The sequence below is a fragment of the Penicillium expansum genome, assembly GCF_000769745.1.
Source record: "Penicillium expansum strain MD-8 chromosome Unknown contig177, whole genome shotgun sequence".
NCBI classification, from domain to species: domain Eukaryota; kingdom Fungi; phylum Ascomycota; class Eurotiomycetes; order Eurotiales; family Aspergillaceae; genus Penicillium; species Penicillium expansum.
Genome location: NW_015971244.1, coordinates 54,761 through 73,601, shown reverse-complemented (window position 1 = coordinate 73,601; position 18,841 = coordinate 54,761). Strand labels below are relative to the sequence as shown.

General features: G+C 47.5%; 7 protein-coding genes across 7 annotated transcripts; 6 read left to right on the top strand and 1 right to left on the bottom strand.

Moving 5' to 3' along the window:
* Positions 1-1,201: 1,201 nt before the first annotated feature.
* Positions 1,202-2,754, top strand: PEX2_055150 (uncharacterized protein; the record flags this gene model as incomplete). Its single annotated transcript, XM_016742789.1, has 7 exons — positions 1,202-1,590; positions 1,664-1,774; positions 1,828-2,116; positions 2,178-2,261; positions 2,310-2,489; positions 2,540-2,590; positions 2,650-2,754. The coding sequence occupies 7 exons, from the start codon at positions 1,202-1,204 to the stop codon at positions 2,752-2,754; spliced, it is 1,209 nt and encodes a 402-aa protein (XP_016600787.1).
* Positions 2,755-3,980: 1,226 nt separating this feature from the next.
* PEX2_055140 (putative C6 transcription factor) lies at positions 3,981-6,595 on the top strand (the record flags this gene model as incomplete). Its single annotated transcript, XM_016742788.1, has 4 exons — positions 3,981-4,837; positions 4,906-5,165; positions 5,222-5,447; positions 5,500-6,595. 4 exons carry the CDS (start codon positions 3,981-3,983, stop codon positions 6,593-6,595), a joined length of 2,439 nt encoding a protein of 812 aa, XP_016600786.1.
* A 1,455-nt stretch (positions 6,596-8,050) lies between these two features.
* On the top strand, positions 8,051-8,758 carry xanA (isonitrile hydratase-like protein xanA; the record flags this gene model as incomplete). The annotated part of the gene is made up of 1 exon (XM_016742787.1): positions 8,051-8,758. The coding sequence occupies one exon, from the start codon at positions 8,051-8,053 to the stop codon at positions 8,756-8,758; it is 708 nt and encodes a 235-aa protein (XP_016600785.1).
* A 1,195-nt stretch (positions 8,759-9,953) lies between these two features.
* On the top strand, positions 9,954-12,111 carry xanB (isocyanide synthase xanB; the record flags this gene model as incomplete). The annotated part of the gene is made up of 2 exons (XM_016742786.1): positions 9,954-10,530; positions 10,586-12,111. 2 exons carry the CDS (start codon positions 9,954-9,956, stop codon positions 12,109-12,111), a joined length of 2,103 nt encoding a protein of 700 aa, XP_016600784.1.
* A 576-nt stretch (positions 12,112-12,687) lies between these two features.
* xanC (transcription factor xanC) lies at positions 12,688-13,824 on the bottom strand (the record flags this gene model as incomplete). The annotated part of the gene is made up of 3 exons (XM_016742785.1): positions 12,688-13,040; positions 13,105-13,590; positions 13,650-13,824. The coding sequence occupies 3 exons, from the start codon at positions 13,822-13,824 to the stop codon at positions 12,688-12,690; spliced, it is 1,014 nt and encodes a 337-aa protein (XP_016600783.1).
* Positions 13,825-15,592: 1,768 nt separating this feature from the next.
* On the top strand, positions 15,593-16,227 carry PEX2_055100 (DUF4149 domain-containing protein; the record flags this gene model as incomplete). Its single annotated transcript, XM_016742784.1, has 3 exons — positions 15,593-15,679; positions 15,734-16,004; positions 16,064-16,227. 3 exons carry the CDS (start codon positions 15,593-15,595, stop codon positions 16,225-16,227), a joined length of 522 nt encoding a protein of 173 aa, XP_016600782.1.
* A 760-nt stretch (positions 16,228-16,987) lies between these two features.
* xanG (cytochrome P450 monooxygenase xanG) lies at positions 16,988-18,659 on the top strand (the record flags this gene model as incomplete). The annotated part of the gene is made up of 3 exons (XM_016742783.1): positions 16,988-17,581; positions 17,670-18,539; positions 18,597-18,659. The coding sequence occupies 3 exons, from the start codon at positions 16,988-16,990 to the stop codon at positions 18,657-18,659; spliced, it is 1,527 nt and encodes a 508-aa protein (XP_016600781.1).
* Positions 18,660-18,841: the final 182 nt, after the last annotated feature.

Below are 18,841 nucleotides of genomic sequence, written 5' to 3'. Positions count from 1 at the left end.
AAATCAGGCGTTTGTCTTGGGTGCAGGGAACCAAAACAATCTGAATGGCAATGAAGCTGGGTTGGATGACAGACCTAAACATTGGCAGCTGCCCGGTACGTCACTCTCCATTGGTCAGCCGGGGCTGGGAATGTTCCGTCCCGCCTAAGGCCTCAGGCCCCCACTTCTTTTGACTTTATGCCACAGAGTATATTAATGCGTGTATTGCGAAGATATCAACTGTCGGGTTCGACCTAATCGTGCATTTTACATTCACTCGTCAGGTCGAAAAAATTATGCATTGTCCTTGAGTCCTCACGGCTCGCTCGTTGGCCTGGTGGAGCAGCCGGGGAGCCGACGCCCTGGATGACCACATCAAAGGCCGTCCTGTCAGATCAGCCCTGAGTGGCTTCAAGTCTTCATCATGGTGATGTTACCGATGGCTGTCTTACTCCAGAGTTCAAGTTCAAGGAAACATCAGAAAATGGCGGTTGGCCTTGAGTCTCAAGCTTGATTTATGGCCATCTACCGCATTTATCATACGCATAATGCTTACAGTTTACGGCAAAATGATCACAATTTACACCCACAAAAGCAAGAAATGAATATTGAGCAAAAATAAAGGAAGGATTCGCTCAATAAACTCTATGTGAACCGAATAAAAATATCATCAAACGGGTCTGATCCTTCAAACAAATCCCATCTCCTGGTCGGAATGTTTCTGTAGAGAGGTAGGTTCCTTGAGATTCAAAGCGAACAATCAGAGGCATAGGTCCAAAGAAGCAAGGATTATCTTCCTTTCTTTCATGTTGCAAATGCCAAATCTTGCTCGGCTCACTCGAGCTCCGAATATTTTCATTGATGTGCCCCCAACTGACCAAGGTCTGTCGAACGCAAACCCGGAAATGAAAGAAATTACTGTTTTAATGCTACTGTGTGCAGTTATTTCTTTGTATAGCCCCTCAGCCCCCGATACGATGACTCGGAAAATTCTCTTTGTTCCCACATGTTCATCGTATTCCTTTGAGCTATAAGAAACACACGTCGTTCGCTCAATCTTCGCTATTCCTCGAACATAACATTGTTTTCCCATATTATCGCCAAATACTACCCAAAATCTAGCTGCATCAAGCTCCCCGCATTCGATATGAGGTCTAGCACTACGACGACGAGTACCACAAGGAAAAGGGGCCGTGCAGTTGCAGAAACACCCACCAGAATCATGCCCGCCAGGAAGGCAAAATCCCAATCAAAATTACCGTCGGAACTCATGTCACAACAGTCGTCATCGCAAGGAAAGAAACGCCGAAAGACATCGGACGACACAGCAAGGGCAAAGAAACGCCGAACCGTACAAGGACAGACCAGTCCAGTAGAGGCCGAGTATGTGCCATCTGCAAATGATCTGATCAGCGACGTCCCAAGAGACGAGAATTTTACAATTGACACATTGCTTCCGGATCTTGGGACATCATACGTCGATCGATTCAAATCGCCCACCGCGCCAGCACGGGCAAAAAGGAAGCCGTGGCCACGACAATCTAGTCCCCTGATAGATCCTGAGAAATTGCCTCCTGGCTGGAGCATGACTGAACCGGATCTTAACCGAGAGTAAGTTGACAACGCTAGTGTCTCTGTGTTTATCTACCGCTCCCTTGACCATATACTAACACATATGGCGCAGTGATATTGAGGCACAAATTGAAAGATGCCACGTGAGAATCAGAGAGAATATCATGCCTCACATATTTGCACATCGGCTAAAGGGATTGCAAATCTCTCGGGTCAAGCAAAAGTACGAGAAATTGGTACCCTCAACGGGGGAGTTGCTAATCGAATGTCTCACAGTGAACTGGCCGAATCGGAACCTGGGAACCATAGTTTGGATGTCCTCAGACGCTTGGAAATTTTGAGGGAGATGGAGATTGAGCTACAAGGCTCGGACAACTTTAATCAGCTCCCTAATGTACTGGCATTACTGCAGGCCTACCGCGGAGGAATGCTTGATTGGAACATAGGATTGGTCACTTATTGGTTTGAAGGCGTGCAATTGTGTGAGCCAAGGCCGTTCAGTTGGGATGAATTCGAGGTCCTCAATGCGCACCATTCTGGTAAAACCGGTTTTTGGATGGAAGGAGTGAGTTGCCTTTGAAGTTATTGTATAGACAGTCATAATGACACAAAATTTTCACAACTAGCTGGTTGGACCCGGACCTACACACTCCCTATCTGCCGTTGGAATACCTGCAAACCTCCCAAACAATGCATACTTTGCTCGCAGTGTATGGCCTCCAAAGATCCCCATTCGATCAATTCTAACTTGTTCTTAGTACATGGTTGCCCTTCGCATCCCTGGTTTAAGGTGGTACGCAGAGCTTGAGTTCGTGTATGACACCGGGGCAAGCATGATGTCGTTATTTGAGGGCGATCTTCAAAACATTATGGGAAGATCGACCGTGGGTCCTACAGTCATGGGGCTAAACTCATCAAGTTTGGCCGATGGTTCCCGGGTAACTAGCCCAACTGTTGAACTTGAAGTTACTATACTGGATACTAATAGAATGCGGATGACGGGATGGACCAGAGTCCAAGCTCAAGTATCTCCAGGTTGGTGTGACAGAACGGATTTCAGATTGGATGGCCCGTGGCTACGGCAACTACTATACACAGGGTCAGCTCCGCGCGACAATGACATGCTATGGATTGCGAATACCCACCCTGAACTCGTCGAAAATGTACCTGATACAGGTCATTCTCGAAGACGTCCGGTTCTGACTCTCGGAACAATACCCCTAGACCCAGCGGGCCAGGCCTCTGTGACACCTGGTGGATCCCCTGGGCCGACTTCAAGATCCCCACCCGTCTTACGTCGAGGGATGCCCCGGGCAGCACCATAGGACAAGAAGATTATTGTTACCTCGGCGTTTTCTGATACTCTTGGGAATATTTCTTGGATTTCATATTCAATCTGTTTCGGGAATAAGATTGGCGTCATGTTAACTTCTATAAGCATCGGGATAATCCACTTTTGACATCATAATCTCATGAGATATCCCTCAATATCAATTCCGACTTTCTAACCGATTTGATAAAACAGATTCATAGCTCGAAATCTGTAACAATGTCAAACTAAAGGTCTTACTTACACAGATCGTCAACACAACGAAAGGTTTGTTAGCCGCTTGACATGATTAGCCAAGCTTTCTAGAACACCCTAACAAACCAATAACGCATCGAAGAATAAGTGTCTGGTATGCTCGAAATACATGAGATCACATACGAGGGGGGTCTTCTTAGAGTCCTGGAAATCCGTTGAAAAGGGCTACACAATACGGAGCATTTTAAAAAATAAAATCGACAGCACATGCTTCACATGTTCGATCACAATCATGACCGGAAGCACAAGTTGACGACAATCAATGCAGCAGATGAGTAAGGCTGTTTTATTTTATGGCTTTGATTGACACATAATGATATTCGGAGACCTAATATATATGTTGGAACTAGTGGCCTGACGACTTAAGCATGTGGTTCAAGCAAAGACTTAATAGTCGTTAAAAGCAAACGTTTTCCCCAGCAGATTTCTAGAACTAATAAACAATCAATTATAACTCAATATCTAATGCTGTTTACAAATTATACCGAGGCTTGGAATGTATACTATACTGACGTAGGGCTTGATTCCGCATTTGGACGCCCCACATCACGTGCTGTTGTAGCATTGTCCCGGCGCTTAATCCCAGCTTCCTCGAACAAATCGCGTGCAATTTCAAATCGAGCTTTCATTGCCTAACATGCTGCTCTGGCCTAACTAATGAATTTATGGAACTTTACCTGTTGCTAATGTGTTGAAATCACTGTCTAACTCCAAAACCGCTTGCGATCCTCCACCTCCATGCTGCCAATGACCGAATGAAACACCGCTGTATAGGCTGACTCACGACAACTTCAAGACCGACTAAGGATATACTATACCGAAGACAAATTTTTTTTGAACCAGAATGACGTCGCCTTACCCAACCTCAACTTCATTCTCGCCCTCCGTTGCCTCCGACATGGCTGCAGCGCCCAACAGAGCAGTCTCCGATTTGCCGCAGGCTCAGGTAGACGCGATAATACGCACAAAGCGCAAGGCTCGCGAGCCCAAAGCCTGCTATCCATGCCATGCGCGCAAAGTTAAATGCGATCGCAATCTGCCGTGTGACGGGTGCGTTAAGCGCGACCATGCAGATCTTTGTTCCTACGAACGCCCTTCCAAGAAGCGATCGCAGGCCTTTCATGATAGCGCTGTCCCTAGTGCGTCAACGGCACATGTACCTGAATATTCAACATCATATGCGTACGACGAAACCCCAGCGGAAGTGAAACATGAGCCGACATTGAGCCGACCGAGCGTCCCGGCTACAGGTGGTGGTCGCGTTTCAATCGCCCGCGAGGAATGGGATAATGTGCGCAATAGATTGCAAGAAATGGAGTCTACGATCTCCTCCCTTCGAGTTGGGTTGGAGAGGGCGGAAGACGGCCTCCCAACCTCCATGGAGACCGGAAGCGTGCAGAGTGTCGATGCAAGTTCCCGTTCCAAGTGTGCCTCGCCGGAACGCGAGGGCATCCATGCCGCGAATACTCTTGGCAAAGGCACTGTCCATTTGGGATCGCGCTCTGTTCTGGCTTATATTCTGAACAATCAGTCCGGGTCTGATCAACTTCAAGCACTTTTGGAAGGAGGAATCCTGCCCAAGCTCGGTTTGGATAATGAATCTGCGACCTATCCCTTTGTTGATCTATGGTCGTCCGATATGTCAACATTTGATATCACTGCTGTCTGCAGCGCCCTTCCCACTGATCAACAGTGCCGAGAGTGAGTTGTCCTTTTGTGTCCAACTTTTGATTGAGATTGTTTGCGCTAACTTTGCTTCCTCGCTATAGGTTATTCTACTACTACAAAGATATTTCGGGAGCTATCTATCCTGTTCTAGAGGACATCTTTGAGTTTGAGAACACTCTCGAGCTTCTACTGGCGACAAGAGCCTCTTTCGGTGGCGAGTACCTGGCCGATCCAGACCATGCACAAAAGCCTTTTGGGGTGACCATTGCGTATCTGGGACTGCTATTCGCTATCCTTGCCTCTGGATGCCAGTCATCCGATTATGGGAGCAAGGAGAGGGAGTTGACCTCGCAAGTTTACGGTACATGATCCGCACCGAGGATTTCAATGGAGTCGTTCGGCTAACACGTCAAACAGTGTGCTGCTCTTACCAGTGTCTCCGCATGACAAATTTCCTCTCCCAGCCCACTATCGAAGCAATCCAAACTCTTCTGGTGATAGGAAACGTTTTGTCATACAACATGAATCCTGGAATTTCTTACGTCTTGCTTGGCATGACTCTTCGCATGGGCTTGGCGCTCGGTCTCCATGTAGAGTCAAGTCGATTTTCGTCAGCTGAACGATACCGCCGACGACACGTTTGGTGAGATATTTTCCCTCCCCGACCCGAAATTATGTGGCCCTGACATGAATAGGTGGTCGATGGCGTGGCAAGACAGCCATTTTTCGCTCTCCTACGATCGGCCTTCCACCACTGCAGTGAGCCAGCCAGATATCGCTTATAGGGATGGCTCCAAGCCTGGTGATATATCTTATTTTGAAACCCTCTCTCGCGTCATTTCACTTGCACTAGAGGTTGTACGCATTCGCATGCTGAGCCCACATGCGCAGATAAGTTTGGAAAGCATACAAACCTACAAGGACCGCATCCAGAAGATCATGGTAGAGGCAATGCCATACCTGCGAGACGCAATGAACTGTTCCACACCTACGCAACATCTGGAACGAGTTGTATTAAAATTGCATTCTTCTTATTTCGCCTCTGAGCTCTGCCGGCCAGCGCTTAAACCCATGGTTGATTTGAGTGACTCTAGCGCAGCCAGCATGCGCGAAAATTGCGTAATGAATCTGATGACGACTGTCGAAGCTTACATTGAAATGCACAACATCAGCTCCCACGCAGCTCGTTCTTGGATCTTATTGCAGCGGGCAATCAGCTCTGCATTCCTGCTTGCTGTCATCGATGAAGCGAAAGCGGACCCGAATGTGTGGAATCTTCTCCATTCACTCGAAGGCATCATTGCCCAAAGAGCAAGCACAGAACGTGCCTATGATTCCAATGGGGCCCCCACTGTGGCCAGTATGACCTCGCCGCCCCAACCTCTTGGTACTTACGACCCAATCACGGGCATTATGAACGTCCCAGGCCCCATCGCTCCGGCAGTGGATCCAAGTACTCCGGTCGGGATACCCCCTGATACACAAACGCAATGGGCCAAGTCGCTAGCGAAAACACATCGTGCTTTGCAAAAGCTCCTTGCCGCAGTTGGGAATCCATCTACTCGTCCCTCAGTGGGACGCAATGGTACGCCGGGGTACTCCAGTACTAATCCTAATCTCAACCCGGGTTCCTCTTCCATGGGGACACTTGTTCCTGGGCAGGCAAACATGACCCCCAGCGTTGGCTCTCTTCCGCCACCTACACCCGAAAGCTCTGCTAGCGGTGAATGGACAATGCCCAATATAATGGATCGCGCAGCAGAGTATATTCATCCACCGCTGTGGGGCTAGTGATTGGAGGCGACCTGTCCCTCGAAAAAGCGTTTAGTTCTCAATTGTTCTTCTTCAGCGCGGCGCCGGCGTCTCTTTTCTGTCCATCCCATGATTGTTGTTATTCTTCCAAATTTATTCATTTAAATTTGTTGGAGGGAAGGCGGTTTTTACGAGTTGAATGTGTTCTTTAGTGTGATATGCGCCGTTGAACATTTAGTATGTGTATAATCTCTTTTAGAGAACCTTATACCACGATACTTCGAATCTGCTCATAAACGATCTACGCTTACTGCCTAAGCTCATGTCCTCGGCACTTTTCGACGGGGTTGTCTTTGTCAAAGCAACCTCGAAAATAGTCCTTGTTTGGCGAACGCTCCTCTGCACGGGATGTCCGCCAGCGAAAAGTGGTCAAGATTGCCACGGCGACATTCAAAATTTACCTTGCAAGAAGGGAGACTATTTTTCTGTTTTCTCCGCATTTCCATCTAGCTCCATCATTCCCCACTGTCTAAATAGCGGGGAGTTGTCCGAGTGAGCCCACATCCCCAGAGACCTGATGGGGCCCCGGCCCGGAGGAATTATATCATGACTAATGTTAGCCCTAAGTTGACGACATTGGCACTTCGGTTGAAAACTACCAGGTAGACCATAGATGACTCTGACACAGCTGCATGGCTTTATTATTGTTCTTGCTAGGCCATGGTAGTTGTAATATACCATTCTTACGTTAGCTTCTTTCTGCAGTGACTGATATGACTCAGGTTCAATTTCTGCATAGTAGCCATGAATCTATAAAAAGACTATTTCTTAAGTCGTTTCACCTCGCAGGGGAGTGCTGGTATCCCGGGGTCTAGGTAGATACTAAGACCGGTTGGAGATATGACCAAAACACTAGGATCTATTAACGATCACTTAAAATAAAGAACCATGACTTCAAGAAGAGGACTGGCACTCAGAAGGTGTACTATTGACGGCCTTAGGCACTCAAATGTTTCCCCTCTAGGCATTCATCTCCTCCCACTCTTCTGTGTAATTCATGACTCTATCCTAATGGGGTTTTATAAACTCCTATCATTTTACCTAATCTTATCTCCCTGGGTAACCCATGAGATCACCAAATTTGAGACATTTACATCCCCGGCCTTCCTACACTAACATCCCAGACAGCTTGATTTCCAAGCGCACTACGAACGAACGATATTACTGGACACCCTGCAAAACTTCAACCGTCGAATCGGCGAATGCGGAGACAACGGTAGGACAAAGTCGAGCAGTTATTTTGGCCGGAGTCAGCAGAGTCAGAAACGATCCGAGGTAAAATGCACCTCAGCCTTCCTGATCTCTTGCAAGCGAAACCCAGAATCAGCTCTAGAAATCTCACTACTGCTATTATCTATCCTTTCCACTTTTCCGCCAAAAGACGTCTACCTAGGTACGTCTTGCAAGACCAGATCGCAATTTCCCGTCGCTATTATGTCTTCTGGATTCCCCAACAAGTACTACAAAGTCGGGGTCCTCCTGTTTCCCGGCGCAGACATCCTCGACTTTGCAGGCCCAATCGAAGTCTTATCCCATGTCTCGCACAATCGAAACCCAGAAAGCCCTGACAGAATGTTCGAAATCAAAACTGTCGCTTGTAGCCCCGCGATTCGTGCTGCGAATTCGCTTACAGTTCACGCAGACCTGCTTTTGCCTGATGCGGTCGATGAGATCTCGGAATTTCATATCCTAGTCATCCCCGGTGGTCCCCCGTCAGTTGTGCAGCCATTAATTGAAAACAACACACCGGAGCTTGATTTGATTCGCAAATTTGCAGCTCTACCTGCAGATAGGTCACTAGGCACCCGGGTTTTGCTGTCGGTCTGTACCGGCGCCTTTCTGCTCGGGGCCGCTGGTGTACTCGGTGCCATGACTGTGGCCACCCACCATCATGCGCTTGACAGACTTCGAGATATTTGTGCTCGTTCTCATGCCCCAGACGAGCCTGCGACAACTGTACTGCACCAGCGATATCTTGATGGTGGTCTGTTGAAGGGACGCGGCGTTCGACTCCTCACGGCCGGAGGGGTAAGCTCGGGTTTAGACGCCACATTTTACCTTGTTAGTCAATTGGCAACACCTGACATGGCGGCATTTATCGCTCGGGTTATGGAGTATGATTGGCGTGAGCTCACAGAGTGAGCTGCACGCCCGGCGGTGACGGATACTATATTGGTGATCTGCTATATAGTCGATCAAGTACCAGTGTGGAATGGAAATGGAACACAACATAAGAGGTATCACAACACGTGTGCCTGGTTACATCCAATTAGAAGATATATACTTCTCTGGTTGTACTATTTCTGATATCGCTGTGTAAACCTAATGTATATGTTACCGGGCGGTAGAAGTTTCACTATGGGGGAATTTTCGATTTGCTGCAAATAAACATGCATCGATAGCCCAGCCCTAGAGAAATTTAGCTTACTGTTGGGCTAATTATCTTGCATAATCTCACGGTCAGTTGACGGCCAAAATCCCACGTTGGAACTTTTTCCGTTGCCACTACCTTGGGGATCATACCAACGTTTGGCTTTCAGATTCCAGCGGTCTAACTCACAATAGGTTACATATGTCTTGAATCTGCATAGTATTACCCAGATAGGTTTGTCATCGCTTCCTAGCATTGGCAGCGGGTTGCCGGGGATCCCGAGACTACCCTCGGAAGCCTCATTGACACTTATAGGCACAACCATTTCGCTTGTCCAATGGATCTGAAACTTTGATGCATCCCTAGTCATCAGACACAATGGCTAATTGAGGCTTTTCTGATTTACTCTAGGAATACCCCTCAAGCCACCTCAATCTTCTGTTCTACGTGAGCCTTGCTGACACTACTGAAAGGATAACTGAACCTTTCTAGGTTTAAGCTTCTCAGACTCAGCAATCACCCTACTCAGAATTCAACCTCAAGCGCTTTACTAAGTTCATCAAGGCTGTTTAGCGAATTTCATCCACTATGACCTCATTCATAGGGTCAAGTATCGTAGGAAAGCATGACCCCAAGTGGTACAGAATGATGGCCATTTGAGCCTGGGATGCCCTAGGTTGAACCTAAGACTTGACTTCTTAGTCCGCATCAGGAGTTACAGTCATCGGAACGGAGGGTTGAACTTTCCAGATTTCCTGTACTGGGGTCAGTGTTCTGGCTGATGCTGGTTATATAGCACACACCATCTGGTTCTGGATAAAACAACAAATCTCCATTTCCTCAGGACTCAAGTGAGACCAACACAGTTACTTATCAATCGGGCTTTTCTCTTATAGCTTTTCTGGGTAGACCAGTGCCTGGCTCAGAGTATCTCCCTTGGCAACATACATTCCACATCGAGTTACGATGGTCGCCTTGGCACCGGGTGCGGAAATTGTTCCCACTACATACCACCCCAAGCTTGCCGAGAATGGAATTTTCCCCTTCGAGAATGGAATGTCCAATAAGAAAGTCAGTTTGGAGACTGTGGAGATCACGCCTCCTGCGTATGACAGCGCCGATCCGGTGGTTATTACCTCAAACGGCAATGGCACCAACCAACTTGAACAAAATGTGCTCAACAGCCCCATCGCCTCTGATACCTCGAATTCTCTATCTGGGAATGAACTGATGGCTATGGAGGTATTGAAGATTATCGAAAGTTATGGTGTTGACTTTGAGAAGTCGGGGATTTCATGGAAGGGCTTCGAGTCGTTTGTTCCAATTGTCTTGGAGCAAATCAGCCGACAAGAGCCAATCCGCATGATTTTGCCCGCATTCCCTTTCAAATCTCCAAATGCGAGCAGCAAAGTGTTGGGAACTATGCCCGACTTTGGTGAAGAATTGGCCTTGGCCCATCTGAATGGACTTTGCCAAAACATTGGTGAAGTATACGGCCCTGGTGCCGATGTCTACATCAGTTCGGATGGACTTGTATACAATGGTAAGAAAATGACCGCGATTGATGTTCAAAACTTTTTAATACTGACATCTACTAGATATCCTGGGCGTCCCCGATGAAACCGTTTGGGACTATGGGGAGACCCTCCGAAAAATGGCCGTCGAGAAAGAGCTCCATAATGTCAAATTCATTCGTCTTTACGAACTTCTCCACCATCCATGGTTCCCATCCTCTACACCAGAGGCAGCAAAGGCATTCTACCTGGCTCATGCTAGTTGCCTCCGCCGAGAGCTAATGTATACCTTCGCTGACCCGAGCTTCGACGCGACGGAGGCTATCAAAACAGACAATGATACATGTCTGACATACCGCGGGTACATCAAATTTTTGACCAAGGATCTAGCGCATCTGGAAGAGAAGGACAAATCCATGTCCAAACGAGCTCGGCAAGCGCAAATTGCCGACACAGCACGACAGATGATCATTCGAGGCAAAATGTTCGCGGCGGCCATCAAAGCCAACCGCAAAGATTACGTACGACTGTCTATTCACGAGTCCGCGGGCGAGAAAAAGCTTTCTGTCTCGCTTATTCCACAGATTCGAGGCACACTGGGTTATACACCTTGGCACTCTTCTGTGGCTGTCGGACTGGACGGTTCGTATCGCACGGTCCACGCTGAAGACGTACGCGACACGCACGATCTTGTCTACAAGAACGGTCAACCATATTTCTTCCGTGAAAGATCAAGTCTGTTTGACTGGAGTGAGGACGGCTTATCCGTCAAGTTCGAGCATCTCTATCCGTGCGGACTCATCATCCGCCCCGCCGATATCGACAATGTCAATCCACCACCGTCGATCCGGTCCATTCCCATGCAAAAGGTCCGCCAGCTCTCGAACGGTATGTCGCCAATTGTCATTCGTGGATTTTCCGAGACTCTAGAGGAAGATCTCTACGTGAAGAAGGGAGAAGAGCTTGGCACTATTCTCCCTTGGAGCTTCGGCATAATCCAAAAGGTACGGGATAACGGGCGCTCTGACAAGATGGGCAACAACGTGACGTCCAACGAGGCCATGCCGATGCATTTCGATGGGATGTTCAAGTTCGACGAGATAACCGACCCAGAAACGGGCGAGAAGAAGAAAGTTCAACATCCACCGGGGTATCAGTTCTTCACTTGTCCTGCCACTGCGCCCAAGGGCAATGGGTACACCTTGTTTGCGAGCTCCCGACTGTTCTTCCGGTACCTGCCTCTCCCGTGGTCTGCTGAGCGTCTTGAAAAGATTACCTGGGCTATGGATAACGATGGGTTTTGGGATGCAAAACTCAAGAACCTGCCCTTGATCGTCAAGCATCCTATCTCTGGACTGCCCTGTCTACGTTGGCATCAACCTTGGGACTCGACTAAGACCAAGTTCTCGACCTGTGATGTCACAATCGAAAATGACGATAATGAATTGGTTAAAGTTGTGGACCGCATCACTTATGATTATAGAGTTTGTCATCGCTTTGGTTGGGAGAAGGGTGATTTGCTGATTAGTGATAATACTGCCATGCTGCATACTCGCACCGGATATATCAGTGACTGTGATCGAGAACTGTGGCGGATCCATTGTGACTGAGAGATTCATGTTTCTTGGCTTTTGATCTTGTGTTCTGTGTTTTCTGTCCTTCATTTCTGTCCGCGCTTGGTCACTCATTGTTTTCTCTCGTATATTTGGCTTAGGTTTGGTGCGAAGTTGCTGAGTGTTCCGAAGCAATTACACACGTCTTCAATGCAATATCCAATAGATTTTGAGTCTGGTATTTCTATATATCCTCCGTGCTTGGTCAGTCGTACTATAACGAAACCTTGATTCTTCCTCTTTTTCCCTTTTAGTCAATCTATACCAGTGCGTGAACCTATGAAGCATGAAAATTGGGTGTAATATCTTTCACATTCTACCTGGGAAAATTCGCTAGAAAATGTTTTATAATTGGGTCTAGTTAAGATCATAGATATGCCTCGAACTATCTTTATTCATATGGTCAAGCCAATCGTTGACCTCTTCTAGCCCGCTGTTGTCTGATATCCACTCTACCAATATTCAGTGAGAGTAAAGATTGTTCTCTAGATAGTAGAAATCACGCTCTTTGTGTATATGCTACCCCCAGCCCATGGCCTATCACTTCTATCTTTATACACTCTCACAACCCAGTCACATCATCCTAACAGGAAAGGCTCCCCTTGGTGGGACTGTATTCGCCGTCTTGTGTAAAGGACACATTTGCGCATATGATCCCCCGCCCATCCAAGGCCTTGAAGCGGAGTGGGCAGGGGGTCCAGAGTGGATATTGTGGGGATAGCACAAGCAACCCAGATTCTGCAGGTTAGACTGCTGTGCTGCAGGACCATGATCTGACCCGCTATGACCAGCATCGTAAGGGGAGGTTGGTGAAGGGAACGAAGCCATAGAAGCCGATACTGGAGACTCTGGAGGAACCAAAACGATCACTTTGTACTGGGGAGACATTGTGTTGATGACCTGGATAATTTGAGGCAAGGCCTCTTCTGCCTTTTCGTTAGTTGCTTGGTTCACACGATAACTTCTATACCATATAGTTGGAGTACTGACCAGTCGCAACATAGTACAGCGGCTGATTGGGCGCTGATGTAGACAGGGGGTCTGGTACAAATCTCTCCGGGGTCCCTATAATTTCTCGGTATATGTCCCCACCGAGACCAGAGCTGGCTGGTGACATGCTGAGGTTTTCTTGTGCTGGAGCGCTTGTTATAGGAGATATTGGACTTGCTTCACTGACTCCATTAAACTGGGATAGATCGCTAGGGTACCCGTGTTGCGGGAATGTGTTGAAGTCGTTTGGCCATGATTGTGAGAACGGGGGATATGATGGCATGAATGAAGTACATTGGTCTGGGATTAAAGGGGAGACATCTCGCGAGGTAAAGCCGAGCTCATTGTCCGAGGGAGATGAGTGAGGCCTTGGGAACAGCGAGGGGTTATATCCCTGATCCCATCCGTTAAGAGCGGCTGCAGCTCTGAGTTCGTTGGCAATAACGCGCTCTTGAAGCTTTGCAATGCGTTCTCTGATTTTGCGACCTAAGTCCGATCAGTTTCAAGCCTGTACTCTCTCTTTGGTCTTTGGGGCAATATCTTACGATGGTTTCTTTGGGAAAGGCGGTTCTGCAATCTCCTTCTTTCTAACGGATCCTGTGTTTGACTGAGGATTTCCTTGTCATTGGGACTTGTTGACTGTTCTTCCATCTTCATCTTGGAAGGTGTTGGTGTGCTATAGCTTTGGCAGATATTATCGTGCTCGAGGATGTTGCACATCTGAACTGATTTCCTTCAGCAGAGATATCGAGTCTTCAAGTGCTCATTGCGGAAACTCAGAACCAAAAGACCCATCACCGTCAGCCTCTCTTTGCTTTATACAGGCCGTGCGCCCACGAGGGAAAATTACGCCTGATCTCACTGTGTGACGCAGCCTGTACAACGGATCTTCGGCGATCAATGATTCGGTTTGAAAGCCACTGGTTCAACCTCCGCCTTTTCAGCTGCGTGATGCTGTTTGATCTGACCATGTAAAACTACCTGCCTTTCTCAGCTTGCCGACCGTCTAGGGACAAAGCTCTTGTGCAGAGTTGGGCATTCTGGGAGAAGGTTTCAGGACGGTCGCACGAGGTGGTGTAATCAGAGGCTATCCCCGGCCTGGACATTTCTGTGGACATGGCGCTGCCCTGGATTCTCTCATCCCTTTGTTCCAACAGTCTGGGTTGAGCAAACATCATGAAACCCTCAGCTTGGATCCACCACGATGGCTCGAAGGCTCGCGTGTCGGAGCCCAACAACCTTGTTTTAGACCCCTCGACGTGGCAAAACCGTGCTACCTTGCCTCCAGTGGTAACCTACTCACCCCCGGTACTTTGGATGAGTGTCCCCGCCTACTTATACTTCAAATCACATGTTGCCATCGAAGTACCGTCTTCTAGACTCGGACATCTCCGAGTTCAGCCTTTATCCTACCTGATTACACGGACCCACGTGGCAAGGGCAATTACCATGATCTTGTGTTCAAGCTGAGAAGGAATTGGACAGTCGATCTCCCATTGGGCTTTATCTGTCTCCAGGTCACACTCATCAACAGTTCCCAGAAGGACAGGGAGACAAGGACTATGGTGACAGGCTACCAGTTGCAAGGCTATTACGGCCAGTACAACATCCAATATGAAGTCTAAAAATAAGACATGTCGTGCCATGACCCCTCGATCCTGCACGAACAATGAGCTCACGCTGGATATACTCCGGGTTTGAGCTAAACCACTCGTTATCTTATACATTTTCTTAATCTGGGTTTAGAGAGGTCACATTATCTCCTCAAGTTCACATTAGTTTCTCAATTGTCATCAAATATTCTTGGTACAATGGTCCAATGATCTGTCACTAGGCACCTCCAAAAGAAGTCATTTATACAATGGTGTCATAGATGGGCTGATTTCGCATTCTGAGTCTAACAGCATGGAGTGTCAATGAACTTCTTTCATGAACCTAGAGAACTAGTATGTGGTGCCCCTATGACCGCTCTTCCATCACCCCGGGATATATATGCATGTGAGATCCAGCAGTAGTGACTGACGGAAGATCCGGTTTGGTTTGTCGCTGGATTGGATTCTGGAACGCAAATCCCTTGTGTAACTGTGTGAGAGATGTTTTATCCCGCAACTGATTGTGTTCTTTTTCTTTGTCTGCATTGATGGTCTAGAAATAGAAACGTATTTGTGCAGCCTATCTATGAGTGCAATATGAAGCAATCCAGTTATAGCATTTGCATTATTAAAACATATAGAAAATGAGCTAATATACGCATGGTATAATTACAACCAATCAACCTACACGTTTTACAACTCAATATTTAAGCAAAAACTATTAATGCCAGCGTCTCTCAGCTTTGACTTCTTTGGTCGACATATCAGCCAGTAAGCCGCCAAGGATTCCGTAGCCAGCCGGGCCACTCAAAATAGTACCACTCTCTCCAACTCTGGCATCTTCCCCTCTTCCAGTCACAGAAAGCCTTAATCTATCTTCAGGGTAGCTTTACAGAATGGAACCTTTTCTCAACGTAGTGGGCAATCTTCTCCCATATCATCTTCTCTCCTATGGTGCTCTCCTCGGCACAGAGCTCTATCAGGTACGTTTCTCATCTCTTCAACAAACAAGCGATCTCGTAACTAATCAAATACAGAGCTTTGTTAATACAAAAATATGCTACCAAGAATTGCCAATGAAGCAGTTCATTCTTCTCCAAAAGCGCCTTTTCCCCATCTACTTCGGAACGCAGGTCGGACTCACAGCATTGACGGCAGCAACACACCCACCATACAGCATTTTGTCACTGGGTCAAGACCCGTGGAGTATAGCACCTCTTGCTATTGTTGGTTTGACCGGATGTCTGAATTGGTTTATCTACGGACCTCGAACGACCACTGCAACATTCATCCGAAGGGCGCTACAAGGTGAGTTTACCTCGATGCTCTTCATTCAAGTATACAATTGACATATATTTTACCTGCAGAAAGCGATAACACCGATGCTAACTCTGAGGGGTCAAATGTGAACCAGGCTAACCGCAACTTTGCACGAAATCACGCAATGGCCATTCATTTGAATGCTATCGCCATGATAGCCACCGTATTTTATGGGTTCTCACTGTCTGCTACGCTTATGGCAGGAATTTAGGCAATGCCACCATATCACAGAGCGTTGGTGGATGCGTGAATGTAGTGACAAGGTTGAGAAGGACATTTTCATATCATATTTCTTTTAGGCTCTTGATAGCATTTTGTTCGTAATATCTCAGCTCTGTTTTTGAAAACGTATCGATCTCCCTATCTAGTCAATTAACCAGGTTGAAGTCTAATTTTAAACAACGTATAATCTTTCTTCAAGACCAAGACAAGATATTCGAATGCCATCGGCAGCTATGGAGGCCGAGAGTCGATATAAGAGGTCCGTATCCCCACAGCCCTAAATTGCCTGCAAACGCCATATCCTATAGTCTCTGTTTGTGAGAGAATGACTACACTGCTAACGGAACTGCAACCCATTAACCTATCTTCCTATATCGGGCTCTCCTAGATTTGATAACAAAAGGAAATAAGATCATTGTAGTACGTTTAGCGCTTTGCAGTATATATCACCACCAAAAGCCAGAGCTCGAGCTAACGGGCCACTATATTTCAAATACAATATATCAAACCCTACCACAAATGCAAAACTACTTAGCAGGAAAGTACAACAGAGACTTAACCAAAGGAAACCACGGTGGACAGTGTGACACTAGCGCTGGCGTGTTGACTTGCGCTGACACAATGTGCAGTAGGGTACGGAGCGCCAAGCAGACACCCAAATCTCTATATAGTACTAGCAAAAGAGCAGCAAATTCCATTTCTAATCTTCACTTCTAGTTTCTACCAAATCCCCAAAACTCATCCCCAACATGACATTCTCCTCCATACTTCTCACCACACTCCTAACCCTTCTCCTCCCACCCCTCCTCTTCCTAACCTGGTACCTCCACATCCCCCGAGACCTCCCAAATCTCCCCAAAATCCCAATCTACGTATCAATCCTCGGCCTCTGGTCCTCAATGGGCCAGGACGAGATCTACGAACGATGGTTTAGGGCCCCACTAGAGAAACACGGTGCCGTGTTAGTCTGGTTCGCTGGACGATGGAGTGTACTCGTTTCACGACCAGATTGGTTAACCGATATGTTCCGCAATGAACAAATATATGCGAAAGCCGGGAGTCAGATCAAGATCCCGCATGCTGTTATTGCGACGCTTGTCGGTGATAACATTATTAATGCCCATGGGGAGAATTGGAAGCTTTATACCAGTATTATGAAGGCTGGGTTGCAGAAGAAGGTTTTTGATACGACGTCTTTGCTGAAACAGTCGAGGAAGCTGGTGGATCTTCTGGTCGATCTGCAGAAGGAGACTGGTGCGGACAGAGGTATTCTGATTATGGCAGATGTACAGAAGTGGGCTGTGGATGTGATGGGCGAGAATTTCCTGGACTTGGATCTGAAGGTATTAAGTACCAACCTCATCCTCGCCTCTGTCCAACAAACATCTAATCTACAATACTCAAGCTGAGAACTAACGAACCCTCTGGCAGAGCCTGGGCCAACCAAACGGCACCGTCCGTATCGAAGCCCTCCAATCCATAATCAAAGCAACTCTCTTCAAACCAATGTACTTTAGCTTCCCCGATCTGGACCACTTCCCCTGGCTCCTGCCCTCACGCAAACGCGCGTACAATATAATGCACGAATTCGACAACCGTCTCTACACAATGATAATGACAATGCTCCACAAACGCACACAAACCCAAAGCACCCAATCGGAAGAAATGGTCTCACACATGCTCGGCGAAGCATACACATCGGGCCGAATAACCGAGAAACAATTCCGCGATAATCTAAAAATAACATTCCTAACGGCACACGAAAACGCCCAGCAACTCGTCACATCTATGTTCTGGCAACTCGGTACTCGAGTCGATATCCAAGATCGATTACGGGAGGAGATCCTCGCTACGGCGAAGATCCATCCGAATCCATCGCAGGAAGTTATCAACAGTCTCCCGTACCTGACGGCCGTGGTTTTGGAACTACTTCGTCTCTTCCCGCCTGTCTGTCAACTCATTAACCGTGTTGCATTGCAGCCGGCGCTGCTGGGGAATGAACTCCCCATTCCGAAAGGTGCGTTTGTGGGATGGAATGCGTGGGCGGTGCATAGTAACCCTGATGTATGGGGTGAGGATGCGCGCGAGTTCCGGGCGGAGAGGTGGGGGGATACTGTTGAGGAGATGCAGGGGCGATTTCGGAGGGAGACGGTCAAGGGAACGTATATTCCGTTTAATGCGCATAAGCGGAAGTGTCTTGGGCAGGGGTTTGCGTTGTTGCAGGTGAAGATTTTGTTGTTTGTTCTGCTGGGGAGGGTTAGTTGGGTTCTTGATCCTGAGTATCGATTGAAGATGACGCCGGTATGTTGGTTTCTATTTTTACTCGGTGATTTCGGTGATTTATGCTGATTTGGATAGGGCGGGATTCTGGCGCCGCTGGGTTGTCGGGTTATTTTAACCGAGTTGGAGTCTTCGGGGTAAAGAGACCGAGTCGGACTAGCAGATGGATGATTGGTATCAGATGGGTTGGGTGTTGACGTGGAACAAAGCGCTAGAATGAGTCCCAATCGACTAGAATGAGGCAAGGAAGCACTCTATACGGAGTACAATCCAAGAAACGTGGTATATCATCCAAATAATCAAATGACCGCTAAATTGTCCAA